Below are 17,663 nucleotides of genomic sequence, written 5' to 3'. Positions count from 1 at the left end.
TGTTGAGGGAATTATCCGGTCCTTTTCATTGATTTCATAGATTCATGTAATGAAATTCAATTGACTGACGTCCTAGCTCAACAACGAGGCACGAGCAAGCCGTGGAACGCCATTTCTGGCAGCTGAGACTTCAATTAGGGATAAAATACTTCTCATCATGGTTTTGTGCCATTCCCTTCACTCCAGTCATTTCTGTCACGGAGCTTGGCGCGTACTAACCTTTCAAGCATTTCCGCCAATCGAGTGGACAATCTCAACATGTGCACATCGCAAAATCTGCAAAGGTAATTTAAGGAATTTCAACTCGGGTTTAGTGGCTTCAGACCGTAGGTGATTGTGGCTTCTCATCGATACACTCCCGATCAGGGCTTTATTAATGCGCGGCTTATCCAATGACTACATCGGAAGACCGCGTCTCGACGGCTGACATGTCAGCAGGGCAAGGCTCTGACGTGACTTGAGAATCGAACTTCGATCAAGCATTCTTTGTCTTCCGTTCGTGATGAGCATAACATAGATGGAAGACTCATCATTTACGGCCATGTCCCTTGCCCTGCGCCGTGCATTTCCTCTAAAGACGGAGGTCCGTCTAGCGTACGCAGTCTCCATCTCTGCACTCAGAAGAGGTTGGAGTTCAGGAACACTCGGACAATGGCTCGAATGAGACCACCAGGTTGAAGGATGCAAAGAACAAGTCACTGCTAGACTGTACCAGGACGCATATAAAAAGCACAAAGAATCTATGTCAATCGGTCCTAGTTTCACTAACATACATCTTCATTTATGCTTGAATTTGCACAACAAAACGCCGCTTTAGGAGATGTTATTGTAGGAGATTCTCAGAATTTGATTACTTGCGGCGTATGCGCAGCATTCAGCATGATACTTTAAGTCAACTTAAGCAGCTAGAAATATCGAGGAACTCTAAATAATATTTCTAAAGCTATCTTTAATCATATTAAGAATTCTTTCATAAGTGTTTGTTTGAAAGGAATATAAGAATGTTTCTATTTCTTTACTTTAATTTAAAGTAAACTTTTTGACTGTCTATACAGGCTAGACGCTGCGCTTCTTATCACTTTACTATAAAACCTATCCACTTAAAGTCACACGCTTTACAAAAGAATCTGTGCAAATACTACATTTTGGTTGTCACACTATGCCAAAAAGTCCAAACCTTCAGTCGCAAACCCAGGTTGAGCCTGATGATCTCTGCTCTCGACGATTCCGAGTTGAAGCGGCTTCAATCCAACCCTTCTCTACGGCCAACTTTTGTCTCCTGACAGACTGAATTTCTGGTGAACGAAAGTCTCATGGACAAAATACGGCAAGCTTCGAGGAACAGAAACCTTCTCAGTAGGTGATCAGGCTCTGACGTTTATCACAGACGTCTGAAGGCCAACCTGCGATGGCTTGATGCTTGCTCAACACACGACTATCCAACAGCGTGGAAGCAAAAGCGGAAGAAAGAAATTTGCTCCTAGCTTTAAGCTGGAAACATATGTTATCAGCATTGAAAGAATGATTCTGCTCTCTCTGACTTAAGACCCAGCATTCGCTCTGCTGCTACGAAAGCCTCTCAAGAATGTCTTGGAGGGAGGGGTTAACTTCATCCACCCGTCGTGATTGTCTCAGCCCCCATTGAGACCGTTGATGGCCCATGTATGTTAGACGACTGACATCAGGGAGAAAGCAAAAGACGAAGAACAGAAAAGTAGAAAAGTAGAAGTTTACAAAACCTATTGTCTGCTGGGACTTTGGTGACCGAGGCTTGCCCTAGTAAGAACATTTATGAATGGGAGGCACCTGAAAACAGGTACTACCGAAACATCTGCCCATCAGCTGCGTTCTCCCACCTTGCAATGCTCCTTCTGGAAATGAGATGATCATGCATGGTACAAAACATTTTCTTCGAAAAGTATTCTAGCCATCCTTGAAATGAGGCAATAATTGACTCCGATTGCATCCCCGCCTTCACGAGCCGAAGTCTCTACCAACACGCTGATTATCACTTCCAAGCTTGATGCGGACAACACTCTCCAGTATATGATCCTCACGTTGAAGGCTCTCCAACTCAGCTTTTTGACGCCTGGAACGAGACAATGATCACTTCTTTCGACATCGCCATTCTCTCCGAAACCTCCCGTCTTCTGACGACGTCTTCGAACTCTTCGATTAATGATAAACCTCACTGTTGCGATGCTCTTCTCGACACACGACCTCTCGAAGATCGCACAGTGTCCGCAGGGGATTGTTAGTCGACTGCTGGCGGGGTGCCTGAAGATGTCCCTTATTTCAAGTGGCCTGTTCTGGGTCGGGAATCTTTCTAGGCTTGACCCTGGCAGGAGCTTTGACATTATCCCAGAGACGTTTGGCCCACTTCAAATAGCTCTTTCCAAATTTTGAAATGGGTTCAGAGTAAATAGCAACCAATGCCACGAGTACAGAAACTGCAATAGACACTAGGACTAAAGCACATATCGTTAGTGTCTGTGCTCTTTTCAAACGATCCGCACGGGTATAGCTTACATAGTACAAGAAAGGCCCAGTTAGGAGTCTGCAGGAAGGAGGCGACATCCAAAGCAAATAGGGATGAGAGAAATGATAAGGGAAGCTAATGAATCCATTAGTATTCAACCTAGTAATATGTGTGCTTCGATACTTTAACAGACTTACGAAGAGCAGAGTGGCAAAAGTGAAGACCATGAGGATTTTTCCTTGCTTCGCCGCCAGATCGCTTTGCTGTAGTGAAAGAGTGGTGTTGATCTTTTTGCCCCAACCGTTAGCAGCTAAGCAACTAAAATAAGTATGAGGATCAAACTTGCAGACGACTGTATCCTGTCGGCAACAATGTCCAACTCTTTAAGCTCGTTCGCCACGTAAGCTGCTGTGAGGTCTGCATCCTTTACGCTTTGGCCAAATAGCCCCCTTTGGACGATCTTTTGGTGATCAGCAACTGATTTGAGGATGTTTAGCTCGTCACGGACATCCTTGATATTGCAATACAGTTCCTCTGCTTTCTTGATAGCTTTCTTGATACCGTCGTTTGATGAGCTCTTGAGCGCGGCCTTTTCTGAGGTTTCCTCTTGCAAAGAGGTCCTTGTGGCCTTTCTTTCTCCTTGGCTGTCAGGCCGTTCCAATCTATCTTGCGTGCGGTGACTAAAATCGGATAACAAGGTTGTTTCTTTCCTTCCCTGTTGCCTTGTTAGTTGTCTAACATCTACGCTCAAGGGGTCTCTGCATACAATCTCATTGATGTAATTGGAAAACGTCTGGGCAATAGACATTCGACAATTGAACTTGGGCTTTCTCTCGTAAGAGTCAATACAGTATTCGACCAGCAATTCTCTCATATCGGATACTGATTGTGGCTGGGACAAACTCCCTCCATACTCTGACTGTTTCTTGAGCTGCTCGAGGATTTCGTCCACTAGCGTACGAGGCTCATCGTCCAAAAGACAGGACGTGGCAGTTATGAGCCATTCTGAAGAGCGCTATTATTAGCAGGGTACAGGGAAGGCGTCGCATTAGACGACGTACTGTTATCAATTGTCCAGACCCAGAGTTGATTGACCCGCAATAACACCCATTTGTCAGGCTTGGGCTCTCTAGTGTGAAGCTTGGCTTTTGCCTGAAACTTGGTGACAATCTGGCTGCTGTTGCGATGATCCTTGTCTCTGGTGGATTTATGGTCAGATTCGAAGTGGTAGTACCACTCGTCAAGGGTCGGCGATTGGTGAGCGCCCGAATTCTTGGAGCCATTCACCGTGTAGGCTTCCAATAAACTCTCGTAGTTCTTCTTTGCGTGATGCTCACCCTGGTAGTAAGTTGAGAAGCAGAGGTAAGGCATCTAGAATCATAAATCAGCATCTAGAGACCAAAGAGGTCTCTTGTGACTCACATAAATAGCTGATGCATCTGGAGCGATTGTCTTGGATCGAGGTTTCCCGGAATCTGGCTTGTTATCCTTTTCCCCAATATCTCTCTCCTCTTTCTTATTCGCATTTTTGTCAAATTTCCTGGCCCTTTTCTCTTGAGCTTTCCCCTCTTTGTCAAAACTTTCGCCAGTTCCACTCTCCTGCTTCATAAAAACAGTTCGTGGCCTCATGATCCTTGATGGAGTTTCTCTGTCAGGTACCTCTGTCCAGCTGTCCCGGAAAAAGGACCGCAATTGGTTATACCTGGGGGTCTTGCAATCGGCATCCTTCATAATCTTCGTCAAGAGAATCTGCGATGCTAGTCAGCATGAAATTCTATTGTCTGACTTCTCTGTATTTTTCGACACTAAGGGTCGATGCTGAGAAGCTCACATTCATCCAGTCCATCTGGCCGAAGTCAGCAACATCATCTTAGCGTACACAAGTGTGTTACTGACGTTGGTTGAGGGCAGATGAATCCACGTGAAAGCAGGCCCCGTTTCACAAACGCTGCTGCTTAGACTGGCGATAGCATTTTGCATCTTCGTGGCCGTTTGCATAAGTTCTGTAGGTCCTGGTTTGTAAATCACCTTTTGTAGTGGATGGCGCAGTTGGACTGTTGCAGAAACCCCCTTGCTCTTGTAGAATTGAACAATAGTGGCCTCGAAGTTTGGTAGTACTTTTCCGATCTCGCTGTCTTCCTCGGGCGGATCATATGCTTGGTACTCTGTGCTATCGCTGAATAGCGCTACGCCAAAGGGGGGCTGACTGAGTATGTCTTCAATAGCTTCCAAGTGTTTCGATTGAAGACCTTTTACGTCTTTATGGCTCGGTTCGTTTTGGTTCGCAATATGGCTGATCTGGAAGTCGCTGCCGCCTTTCTTCTTGTTGCTGTCCCGCCCTTGACGTTCATTGAGGGCAGCATTCGACGTACCCAGATTTGGTTGTTTCTGTGGCTGTAGTAAACTTGTCGGCTGGTTCTGAAGTTGCTGTACTGAGTTCAATGCCGATTTCATCGCGTAAACAATCGGTTCAGTCGACTGGGAGGCGGTAATGAGCAACCAAAGCACTTGCTGAAGCTTTTCGCACGCTGCCCCCTCTTTTAGGTTTGGGGCCAGATCCTCCAACGTGGATTTCAGGGCTGATTCAAGCTCGATCTTGGTTTCGTCGGTCCTGGCAGCTTTGGAGATAAGCAGCGAGAGCGCTCGTGGATGCTGTTCATATGCCGCCCAGCCGATTGCACCCCATTTTTTGGACGCAACCGTAGGTATCGCCCCCTTTCTTTTCGATCCTTTCTGGAGAAGCCACTTCGCAATGTCGTGATTTTTCGAATTTACAGCAGCCCAAACGAGCGCTTCATCTTTCGTCCCCTCATCTTTCGTCGCCTCATCTTTAAACACAACAGTCTTTAGCTTGGCCGATTTCAGAAGTATTGCCATGGCAGTCTCCGGCTGCTCTCCTTTGAAGGCTGAGTAGAGGGCCGTTTGGCCCTCGTTGTTTCGGACCAACAGATCCCCCTCCTTACACCCTTTCAAGAGTGATTCAAGCCTGTCGGGTTTGCCGTATGCTGCAGCAAGATGTACGGCCGTCTCCCCCTTTTTGTTTCGGGCCCCTGGATTGGCCCCGTTGCTCAGCAGATGTTCAATGACGGCACAATACTGGCCAGACTGGGACTCTTCGCCGAAATCGTCGTTGGGGGTCGCATCACTAGGTTCTGATCGATCTGGGTCTGGGGCGCCACTGGCAAGATGCAAAGGCGTTTGCTTTTCCTCATCTTCCGGATCAACACTCGCCTTCTTATCCAGCAGCAACTCGGCAATGTTCTTGTCACCCTGTTCGCTGGCGAGATGCAACGCCGTTCGTCCATTACTGTCTTTCAAATCCACATACGCCTTCGTCTTCAGCAGCAACCTGTCAACGCTCTCGTTGCCCTGTTCGCTGGCGAGGAGCAAAGCCGTTCTTCCATCGTCTTTCGCATCCACATTATGCTTCGTCTCCAGCAGCAATCTGACAACGCTCTCGGCACCCCTTTCGCTGGCTAAGTGCAAAGCCGTTTGTTTATCACTGTCTTCCAGGTATACCTTCGCGTTCGCCTTCAGCAGCAACTTGACAACGTTGAGGTGTTTTCCAAGAATAGCTGCATGCAAAGGAGTTGAATCGTCCTTATCTTGAATGTTGACGTCTGCCTGGCCATTGGGGTTTTTGGGATCAAGGAGAGCTTGGACTATTTCTTGATGACCCCAATTACTAGCAGCTCTGAGAGCTGTCGATTTGGAGTTGTCCGTTTGAATGTTGCAGTCTGCACCCCCAGCAATCAGCCGCTTCGCACCCTCTGAGAAACCGTCTATGCTTGCCAAATGGAGAGGGGTGCGTCCGTTCTTGTCCTTGATGTCAAGGTTCGCTCCATGCTTGATCAGGATGGAAACAACCTCTGCGTGTTCATGTCCGATGGCTGCATGCAGCGCAGTCCGTCCACCATCGCTCTCAAACCATCTACGTTTGACTTGTCCTCGCGGAGAAGGCGGTCTACTATCTCCCAGTGGCCGTACCGGCTTGCCGAGTACAGAGGAGACCATCCGTCCTTGTCAGTGACTAGGGGATTGGCGCTTTTGCTGAGAAGTATGTTTACGATATTGAAATGGCCTTGCCAGCAAGCTTCATCGAGAGGGGTAGCCTTGGACTGCTGCTTGGCCTCAATGTCTGCTCCGTGCTCTATGAGCGTTTCTACTACTTCGGTATGCCCCTCGAGACAGGCTCTGTGTAAAGGCTGTCGCTTGTCTTTATCTTTCGCCGAGACGTTCGCCCCATCCTTGATAAGGTTCTGCGCGGCATCGTGAAATCCGTAACGAGCTGCAATGTGGAGGGCCGTTTCACAATTGGTATATCGAGTGTGAACTCCCGAGCTGTGCTTGAGAAGCAATTCGTGGAGTTTGGTAAGGTTGGTCTCGCTAGCGGGGCCTTGACCGCCTGCAATTTCCGAGTAAAGTCGTCCCAATGGCGACTCTTCAACATCTAGCGTACCATATACGCTCTCTTCAGCGTCAGAAGAATCATCGGAGGAGGAAGGCTTCTCCGAGTCAGATTTGTCGACGGCCAGCAGATTCGTCTGGGAAGATAGCTCGATATCAGCATCGATTCCCAGGCTCATTTTGGACGTAATAGTGATCGTATTGAAGTCAAATTTGAAGGGAAAATGGGTTAAAGGTCGATGTTGGGTGGCAAAGAGAGTAATGCTTGGTGAAGATAAGTTGGGAACTTTTTGGGGGGGAGGGGGGCAAGACCTGTCAAGCCATGGGGTCGGAAACTACTCGCTTTGGACAAACCACTTTTCCGTGACTCTTTCCTCGTTGGAAAACTGATTTACGTATTCTGGCCCGCATCCTTGTGCAGAAGCTGAACTGCTGTGTTACTCACGACCTAGTTGCGATGTCACGCTGCAGGTGATGGCGCAATATTGAAGTTGCCAAGAGCAGCGCGCATGAGCCCGGTGTCGCCTGGGAAACGTTTGACACCATGCTTTCCGACGTGATTGGGATTTGATATCAATACAATATGGTACTGCAGCTGCAATACCAAGTAAAACTGATTACTTACCAGAAACAGCCGCATGTATGCATTTCCGCTCGCCTCACTTTCGCAATCTTTGACCGAATCTGGTTTTGACCGCATGGGGGCCCACCCAAGGGTCCTTTGGTTCTAGCCTGACGCGAGACTGCCCAACAGCGGCCGATTCCAAATGTCTCAATCAAGTTGCTGTCTGTAGTCGTGCAATGATGAAATTCACGAGCATTCGGCAGTGATCAGTCCGACATTCAGAGGCAGACTACAGGTCGCACGTCGTGCCCATATTTGATTTTACTTATACAGGTAAAGTCGCGCGTAGCCCAAAGCTAGTGAGTTGCCGGCGCTTCAAATAAGGGTGGATAGACATGTTGCATGATTCTCGCCTTTTTACACAGTGAATCCCATGTACCGAAACCGAGGCCGCAATGCCTCAAGCTGGAATACAAATGATACATTAGCTTACTGATTTCTATCATTTACGTCTCCTTCAGGCCTTCACTATTTTCAGCTCCAAACTTCTCCAGGTCACCAAGCCACCTCATGATTCTGCGCGTCATAAGTGGGTGATCACATTTCAACCGCTAAGTCAAAGTCCCTGTGATGTTGAGTGTCCGGCCACCGGCAACTATAACTCGGAACAATTAAAGCTTTGTAGACATGGTTCTGCAGCAAGAGTCAAGCGCAGTGCATACCTATACAAATGATTTGGGAAATATGTGCCGTGAATTCTTGATCGATACACGATCCATAGCTAACGTTGTTTCTGAGTTTCGTGAGGTCGTCTTGGGGCTTTCGCGCGTGAGTTAGCTGTCATAGCTTCATTGTAGACAACAATTTTAGAAGTTATTTTTGAGTCTGGAGACCAAGTGAGGGGGGCATCAATGATGAGGAATTAACCGAACGACTTCAAGAGAGTCAGACGTAACAGTTCTCGAATTCATAAAGGCTAGATACGTCAGGCTATATACGTCTAAAAGTCTGCCGACTGACCATGCCTGATGTTTGATCATGAGATATAACTCTGTTGCACCTCAACTGACGATACAAAAGAACGCTCGATCAGAGATCAAGACATCCCTCCAGGCCATAGAACCCGTTAGGTCTCTTTTGATAGATTAGGACCTTTGCGCATATCACTCTGTATGATTATCTGAGGTTCTGCTACGACAGCAACCTAGACACTAGACCCCATCGCCAGGGACTCCCATTCAAGCGAGAATTCCATGCAACAGGGCCTGAAGGGACAGTGAAAGCCAACCACAGGCTGTGCAGGTCTTGACAAAGAGTCAGTCACATTACAGAATCTCTACTCCCTCGACACTAGGGGGCCTACGGTTACAAGAGAAGCAACCCCTCAACAATCTCCTCTCTACCCTGTCTTATACGCCTCCCGTACGTCACCAGCCACGTGAATATATTGCCGCTGGCCTGCCTGGAGCCCGACGCCCTTCATCGGAGAGTTCCAAATCCGGTCGTTCACAGCTACGTATAGTGGAAATTCAAAAAAAGATTTGGGCACCGCATCGTCCGGACAGTCATAGCGTCCCAGATTCTGCCACGACTGAACCACAAAGCCCCCGTGGTTCGCAATGATCGCATAATCGATCCCGCAGCGGCCGCAGCTGCCCGTCTTCTCGGTGCGTCTCCTCCCGAACGCGTTCTTGAGGCCAGTGGCCAAGTCATTCCCGCCGTTGCTAATACTGCACAGGTGCTCGCAGAGCCGGAAGGGTTTAAAGTGTGCCAACTTCGCTGCCCCCCGACCCCGAGGCCCTATGAACTCCATCCTGGTGTGCAGAATGAACATCCCCGACACGATCTTGGGCGTCGACTCCACCCCGACCTTGCGGTACTGCAGCTCCTTCGTACTGTCCACTACAGGCTTCTCCTCGACGCCCGTCAAAAGGTTGCCCAGGCGCTCGCCCACCTCGTCCGCGCCCGCCGCTCCAACCTGTAGCATCCGCGCCATCTTCAGCGCGCTCTCGACGTGCGAAATCTTCAACCCCAGCCCCGGCCGGCGCGGGTAGAGCGGCACGGACCGGTCGCAGCGCCGGGTCCTCCGGCGCGGCGGCGGATCTCCGGCCACGCGGTGCAGCCGGCCGCAGCCTATGCAGAGCCAGTGGTGCGGCCGCACGAAGGCGACGCCGGCGAGGAAGGCCTCGATCCGAGGTCTATCGCGCAGGTCTGGCGCGTGAAAGACGCGGGCCCAGGCGGCCTTGTCCATTCCGAACAGCCACCGAGCGCGTCTGCAGGTTTCGGAGAAGAGGTAGCGATCGTGCAGCTCCATGTGGTCCGCGATCTCGTTGAGCATCTCGGGAGGGAGGCTCATGAGGCATGTGGGTTCCGTGTCGGGGAGTTGGACATCTGCCATGGCTGGTTCTGTGTGAATATCGTGAAGTTGATTCATTCTGACTTTGAAATGCTGTAAAGTATTCGCAAAGTGGTTGTCGACCCAGGGAAACAAGAGTTAGACTTTTCAACTCTAGTAAAGAAATGAGGTTCATCCCTTTTAAGACCAGCCGGGTTTAAGTTCATGGATCGTTCACATCGTGGCGTTTCCACGACCACTTAGAATCTGTTGAAGGCACGGCGGGTTCACCTTGATGGCCAACAACAACTCAGGCTTTCTCGCCAAATTCATATGTTTCTGTAATAAAACAGTCCGCCAAATTGCTTCCCTTTTCTCTGTATAATACCAAATGAATTACAGTTTGGCAATACAACACCTGCTCTTGTGGCCATCATGTTGGCATCCCAGCCATTTGCCTAATATCTCAAACCAGCTTGTCAAGTCACGTTGCCCCCGCCACAAATCTAAATGTCGACGTCCTCTCCTCTTAGGTTTTGCCGGTGGGAACACTAACATTCCAAGGCGTCTTACTTAGGCGGCAAAAGGTGGTCTACAAGGACCAATTGCCTATGCCTCAATTCTACTTAACTCCAGACGGTTGGGTTCAGTACCCGAGTCGTACGATGTCTCCCTCACCGAGACCTCGGAAGCCATGCACCATAGTAATCCTCTGTACCCAGAAAACCCTTCCCATTCATCTCCAATTCATCTCACCGGTTACTCATTCATGCACAATTCCCACAGCGCCGCGAGGTCACGTCACCAGCCGAATGCAACCTACCCTCAGCCTCAAAAAGTAAACCACAAACTCTCGTCATCATAAACAATCTTTGACTCTCCAAAGCCTGCCCATCTCCGTAGTTCATCCCAGCCTCACTCCCCCAAACCCCACGCGGCAAAACACCTTGGCACCAAAATAGCATCCCAACCTCTTTGAGCCCCAATGTTTTTTTTCCTCGGCAAGCTTCATGCGGAACACGCTACCCGGGACATGTCACTGTTTCAAAACATCGGGCCATTATAAAAAACCGGGGAAGGAATCCTCACTGAAAAGGACCAACAAATCACTGGGAATAAAATTCTTCTAGAATTTCTGTTTCTACAAGTGTGAGTCTTGTCGGTAGCAAGGCAAAAGACGTGGAAAAAAGAAAAGTTAGGTATCAAACACAGCAACAAGCAAAAAAAGCACACGCCCTCAGAAAAAGGGGTTCGCGCAAACCCAATTCATACCAACCTTGACTCATCTCAACCTGCCCAGAGTAAAAAGCTCAGGGTAGGGGTCCGTAAACTCCGTGCTCAAGCCAAATAACCAGCTGTCGCCGGCGCAAACTTCTCTGAAACGCTTCCGCGTCTGCTTTCGCAACCCGAACCGCAACAAGTCCCTCTCCTCATCCGAACGGCCATTATGATGACAGCAACACTGCCCAAATCGCAGCGCACCCTGACGGGCTAGGATCAGCCAGTAACCCTCCTCACCCAGAGCGTCGTCGGCTCGTACTCCGCATTACGATCCATCCTCTTGTAGGCGCGATGAAGCTTGAGGCCTATTTCGTACTCCTCACGCTGGACCTCTGCCAGCTCAACCTTGAGGGCCTCGACCTTGCGCTTCTCCGCCTCGCGCTTGCGTAGCACGGCTTCGCTGGCCAGGATGCTGTCGGTCGGCATCAGCTCCGTCATCTGCTTGATGGCTTGGTTGATGTTGATGCGGCGGTTGCCGAGTGACTCGAGACGGGCGTTGAGGTAGCCTACACGATCGTTGACCATGGAGGTCTCGGTTGGCGGCGGCGGAAGGGCCTTGCTCGTGGACCAAACCGAGTCGGGTCGACTGGACGTGCTGTACATACTTGCGTTGCTAGCGCGCGGTATCGGCTGCTTCTGGCTGGGGAGTTCTGATCGTGCAGGAGCGGGCAGGTCGTTATCGGGGAAGGCGCTGGACATGTAAGGCGAGGACATGGAAATAACGAAAGGCTTGTCGGCGTTGATGGCGTTGCTCGTGGATCCAAGAACAGCCGGACGCTTGCGGTTCATGACACCGTTCTGCTGCTGGGGCGAAGGGAGCGCGGGGACCGGCGGAGGCGCGGTATCTGTCGACTGACGAGGGGTTTGGTCCGCCGCGGAAGTGGCATAGGTGGTGACGCTGAACCGCGACGGGGGCTGGTCCCAAGGCTCGTTGGCCTTGAGGGCTTCACCGGGTGATCTCGGTGCGCGAGGCGGCGATCGCTCGTGGGTGCTGACGGGCGGGACGGTGGTGGCCTCAGAGTAGACGCTCGAGGAGTATGACGGCTGCGGTGCGTGAAGCGCTTGCGAGTTGGCAGGAGGAGGCTTCCGTCGAATGGCCTTGTCTTGGCCGAGATGTGCATTAGGGGCAGCGGGCAGGCCCGGCAGGGGTGCAGGCTTTCGGGTCGTGACAGGCGGACTGCTAGTGGCTTCGGGCGTCGCAAGTACGGGTGACTGGACGCCAGCACTGGCCGAGTTGGGCGGGCTGGGATAGGAGGACTGAGCGGGCGGAGGGGTTCGAGTGGCCGAGGGGGAGGGCGCGTTGGTGCCTGCAGTAAGCTGGCGGGGGGCGTTGAGCACAGTTCTGACGGTGGGCGTCCTCGACCGCGGCGACGTTTCAGATCCAGAGGGGCTGACAGGGGAGAGTGGTGAAGAGACGCCGGCGATGGGCAGCCGAGGCCCAACGGCGATGCGCCTGCTGCTCCTGCGCGGGATGCTGAGAGGCTCCTTGGGCTCCGTGTCGCGAACTGGGTTGACGATTGCAGTTCGTCCGCTTTGATGAGCGCCGCGCCAGGGCGGACGCTCGTCGATGGACACGGGCGCAGTTGCAGTAGCAGATGGACGTTCGTCTGGCTGCTGCTGCTGCTGCTGCTGCTGCTGCTGCTGGTCCTTTGGATGGTCCTTTGGGTTCCCGGCGCCGACGGGCCGCAGCCTGCGCAGGCGATCGGTGAAGGTCTGCTGTGCCTGGGGGGCATTCTGCATGGCCCTCATGGCGGCGGGTGACTTGCCAAAGGGCGTCGGATGGGTGAGTCCCTGGGCGTACTCCTGTGGTCTGACCTGGCCCGCACGGCCCGTGTCGAGGTACGTGGGTTCGCCCGTCATGTCATCCCACTTGGTCTCGCGCTGGATCCGCAGGCGCTGCTGGGATTTGGTCTCCCGCAGGGTGTGGGCTGCGGCGTCCTGGTTCTTTCTGCGCTCGCGACGCATCATGGGGATGTTGCTCTTTGGGGGCGTGGGCTGCTGGCCCGTATGCTGGTCTTCGAGAGCGAGTTGCGACATGTTGGGCGAGTCATCTATGGGAGAGACACTTCGGTCCTGGGCGGAGGTTCTGAAGTAGAGACACATGGTTAGTCCCGGGCTGGTGCTGATTCACTATCCAAAACCCACGTGGGGGAGAAACAAGAAAAGCTAGAGTCAAGGATTGTGTCGGACGAAGATTAGACTCACTCGTCACCACGAGCGTCCAAGTCAGGAGAGCTCGGGGGAGAAATGTCCGCGACGGCGGAGGAATAGGTATTACGGGCAGCCACGTTTGCGAAGTTGGGCGTGACGGGGGAGGCGTAGGAGTCGCGGTTGAGCGAGTAGATGGATGAAGCAGGTCGCCAGGAGCCGGAGGGGTCGCTGCCGTCGTTTTCGATGCGAGCGAGACTCGGGGGAGGAAGCAGTTCGTCGAGATTGCTGCGGGAGCGAGGAACGTTAGCCAGTGCTGCTTGTAGAGAGGAGAAGCTGCCGCAGGAGAAGGAAGAGGAAATGGTGTCGAGATTGCGGGAGAAGTCGCGATGGGCGAGAAGGAGACGCGACGACGAGGTTGCGGTCGCCATTCTCGTCGTCGCCGTCGTTTTCGCGTTGGAGATTGGAGACGTGACGCGCCGGAAGCTGCAGAGGCCGATACTCTGTTGCTGTCTGGTGAATGCTTCCGGGTTTGGAGCTTGAGCTTGAACTTGGGCGAAGACGTGGAAGGTGGGGACCTCTGTCTTGCAATCGAGAAGGAGCGACCCGGTCGATGTGGTTGCCGTTGCTGCTTCCTCTTTTGCATTTCGCGTGTTGCTTGACGTCGCGTCTCGATTTCTCCTCTTGGACACTCTTTCACCACCATGGATTTCATACTCCTACAACATCACGACACGCAACACAAATCGCAGAAAAGAAAAAGCACTCACTCTCCAGATGGGGTGTCGGTCCTCTGTCCAAATCCACGCTTCACCTCGAACTTGGGAGTCGGCGGCGAGGGCAGGTTGTGGTCGATGCCTAGTCCGCCTCGGGGGTTGCGCAGGTCTTCGGGCCAGAACTTTTGCTGGTTCGTCGACGAGTTGAAGCCACCAAGGGCCGGGTCGCGGTTCGAGTTGTTGTAGGGAAAGTTCCTCGGCGGAGCTCCTCGAGGTCCTCCTCTATTTCCTCCGGCGCCTCCTCTTTCGGTGCTGACGCCGCCTTGTCCTTCCTGTCCCCCTCGCAGATGCACCCGGAGATGCTGCGTCTGTTGCGGTTGGTGGCGTTGATTATTGAGGTGCTGCTGCAGGTTGCTGTCGTGGTGTGGCGCAGCGTGTGCTTGTGCCTCTCGAGACGAAGGCAGTGACGATGATGCTACACGATCACCAGACAGTGATTGAGGCTGAAGCTGAGGTTGCAGCTGGGACTGGCGGTAGTGCTGTCCTTTGAGCAGAACCCTCTCGTGCAACTGCGGCGGCGGCGTCAACTTCTTTTGAGAAGACGAGCCAGGCCTTCCACTCCCTGGTCCGTATCCATGGCTGGTGGTGGTGGTGGTCCCCGTGTTGCGGCGGCTGCTCATGGAAGGTGTCGAACCCGAACTCGTCCCAGGCCCCATCGCAGCTCCTTCCACTAATTGCAGGCCCGTTATAGCACCCTGCCCCGCCCCCGTCGCCGCCGCCCCTCCACTGTGACCTGACCGCGCGCCCCTGGACCCCTGTCCCGTGGCGCCAACACCACCGCCAACCCCGACCGTTGCTGGCCTCGCCGGATAACGGTCCCACATTGCCCACCTCTCAGGTACTCTATAGTGCCTGAACAGCAACAAGCACCCGGAACCCTCGACAAGCGACCCGTCGATCAGGCAGATGATTTGCCTGCTCCGTCTCGCTAAAACCACCTCTTAATTTCCCTGCCCGATATCACCGTCCCGGTAATTAGCCAACTGACTCTCTGCCTGTCTCTTTTCTCGCTGATTTGCGCTTCCGAGGCCGATAACGAAGGGGATGTGGCGTGGCTTTGATGAATGCGACTCCTTGCGTTGCGTTGCGTCGCGTTGGATCGTTGTCGTGATTGTCGTGACGGGATGTCGACCAACCCTCCCCGAGTCGTCTTCGAAAGAAACACACAAAGCAAAAAAGCACCGGCGCAGGCCGAACTAAATAAATGCCTTCCCTATCCCTCACAGAGCAAACATCAGATCAAAGAAGCCAGAAAAGACCCTCAGACACACGGGAAACACCTACCCTCGGGCCACGGCACACTTCAAAATCAAATGACAGCCCGCCGTCCGCTCGTCCCTTCTTCGCCTCTGACACGCCTTCGGGGGGCCCTGCCCGTACCAGCTTTGTCTGCTCTGCTGTTTGGGCGCGCCTCTTTTTTTTGCTTGAGAAACGCGGTTACAAGTTGTTCAGTCTGATGTTTCGGATCTTCTCCCGAGGGGGATCTCCCTGGGCGGGGTTGGGTTGGTTGGTTGGAAGACGGGATATGCTTATCGCCCTTCGCACGTGTGTTCTAGCGGCCCCCGATGCCTTCCGTATTCTTCTTTCCCTCTTGTGAGTAGACAAAGGACTCCACACGCGCGTGCATGAATCTGTCGAGATTCGTCTTACGGGGTCCGTTTCGTCGCAACTTGTCGCGTGTTCTTTTCCCTCTCGACTGAAGGACCGCCGTGCCTCGTGACGGACGCCGGTTGGGCGCGGATTCTCGGTTCGGGGGATTGTGATAGTTGGCTCGACGGGAAGACCCTTGCCTGACATGCGCGCTTGTCTGTCGATTTCGGAAATGTCGAAAAAGCTTGATGCTATATCGACTGATCCGCCACAGTCTCTGGCTTTCCGTCTTCGTGGGATATAGATATGCGGTCGTGTTCGCGTTCGGCGACGGTTGGGTGCCGTCCGGCGTATGGATCACACAAGGTATGATAACCTTGCCAACCCTCGGTGTGATGATATGCTTTGAAGAAATATAACCGATATTCTGAGGCTGGCTCTATATCGGGACGTCGTGTCTTTTTTGAACCGTGTAATACGTCACAGGTTCGGTTCGCGTGTGTGTTTCGTGGATGGACGGGTGGATAAGCACAGGCTGGCTGCGACTTACAAGATCCCCAAAGGCTCGCGATGTCGGAAAACGAGCAACACCACCAAAGAAGAGAATGAAGGAAGACAAACTTCCCCCCCAAAAAGAGAACACTTCTTCAAAAGAACAAGAAGAAACAGGAAAAAAAAAAGAAACAAAATTCCTCAAGGGCTCTCAGACTCGAAGGGGAGAGGGGGGGCGCCAGCAAAAGCAACACCACAGGCTTATTAGATCGGTGCTAAGGGTGCAATCCAATATCCACATGTGCCCTTCGTCTGCAACACTAAACATCGACGGCCGAGATCACCAGGAACAAAAACCATGGAAACTACCGCCCGCCCGCCCCCCGGAGACGAGAGGGGAAGGGGTGGCGGGTTCTGGGTACCGCTGCATCAGGATTTTACCTCTCCTCCCACATTTCCTCCGCAGCCAATGGGTTCGCGTCCTGCCGTGGTTCCTGCTGCAACATCCGCGGTCCTGTTGACAGTCGAGACACAGGGCAAGACGGCTGCCCACTGCAGGAGGGCAGGATGATAGGGTCCGTGGGGGCGGAAGAGCGAGAGAGAGACAGATACTTCAGAATGGGCGAGCGAGTGAGTGAGTGAGGTCTCAGCTTCAGACGACGCCATCGCTTCATTGACAGCCCGCCCGCCCCTTGAACATGATGCCCTGTTCTTGGCATCTACGGACCTGCAGGAGGGAAGCTACCTAACTTGTCCTGCCTACGCGCTGCAGACTGGACTGCATACTGCATGCCGCAGTCAAACAATTCACCAGTCACACTGCACCAACAACAGGCCAGGCCCTAAGAGAGTGCGAACTGAACTGCAGCAAACAAGTCCAGGTGACAGACAGACAGCATACATTCAAACCTGCAACCTGCAGGGTCAAGACACACACACACGCACACACGCAGCTCCAAGGAACGGTAGGTAAGGTACCGTACCATTGCAAATCTCCCGCCCGTAGCCCGGACGCGACGCCACTCCACCCGGATGCTTCATTGGCCCACGACCGCTCCGGCGGACGTTGGGTCTAGACACCCGGGACCTAGGCCCCTCTGTGCGCCTCTCTCTCACTCTCATCCAGTCAATCTTGTTCTCTGCGGCGTTTCTCCCTCTCGCTTCACTGCTCAAAAGTCATTCATGGCCAAACAAACAGCTCCTGTGAGAATACACATCTCATGTTCCACCACTCAAAACTACTGAATGAAATGAATATGCCCAAATATGTTTCATCGTTCCACGAGCCAGGACACCCAACCATCTCAACACCGCCGGCTCTCCACAAATTTTCAACAAACCTCGAACCGTCCTCAGCCCCTCTAATCCCGCCATCACGGCATCGAAAGCAGTGCGATGTAAAATGACCCAGGGACCGGTTCCTCCGTTTCACATTGACTGCTCCCGCCAGAACACTAAACGCCAAAACGCCACCAACTCTTCTGCTCGAAAGCTTCTTCTTCTTCTTCTTTTCCCGGTCCTATTATCTCCTTTCTCAATGTCACATCCACCACAACCAACCAGTCCCATTGAGTTATTCCCTCATGATCA

General features: G+C 52.5%; 3 protein-coding genes across 3 annotated transcripts; all 3 read right to left on the bottom strand.

The window, feature by feature from the left end:
* Window positions 1–5,250: 5,250 nt before the first annotated feature.
* Window positions 5,251–7,065, bottom strand: COL26b_007204 (uncharacterized protein; the record flags this gene model as incomplete). Its single annotated transcript, XM_053180003.1, has 3 exons — window positions 5,251–5,277; window positions 5,321–6,348; window positions 6,408–7,065. 3 exons carry the CDS (start codon window positions 7,063–7,065, stop codon window positions 5,251–5,253), a joined length of 1,713 nt encoding a protein of 570 aa, XP_053036065.1.
* A 1,892-nt stretch (window positions 7,066–8,957) lies between these two features.
* Window positions 8,958–9,849, bottom strand: COL26b_007203 (uncharacterized protein; the record flags this gene model as incomplete). Its single annotated transcript, XM_053180002.1, has 2 exons — window positions 8,958–8,963; window positions 9,001–9,849. The coding sequence occupies 2 exons, from the start codon at window positions 9,847–9,849 to the stop codon at window positions 8,958–8,960; spliced, it is 855 nt and encodes a 284-aa protein (XP_053036064.1).
* Window positions 9,850–11,283: 1,434 nt separating this feature from the next.
* COL26b_007202 (uncharacterized protein) lies at window positions 11,284–13,646 on the bottom strand (the record flags this gene model as incomplete). Its single annotated transcript, XM_053180001.1, has 2 exons — window positions 11,284–13,153; window positions 13,273–13,646. The coding sequence occupies 2 exons, from the start codon at window positions 13,644–13,646 to the stop codon at window positions 11,284–11,286; spliced, it is 2,244 nt and encodes a 747-aa protein (XP_053036063.1).
* Window positions 13,647–17,663: the final 4,017 nt, after the last annotated feature.

This window comes from Colletotrichum chrysophilum (genome assembly GCF_026319265.1).
Source record: "Colletotrichum chrysophilum strain AFK26 chromosome Unknown scaffold_57, whole genome shotgun sequence".
NCBI lineage: Eukaryota > Fungi > Ascomycota > Sordariomycetes > Glomerellales > Glomerellaceae > Colletotrichum > Colletotrichum chrysophilum.
This window is presented reverse-complemented; position numbering and strand designations above follow the sequence as displayed.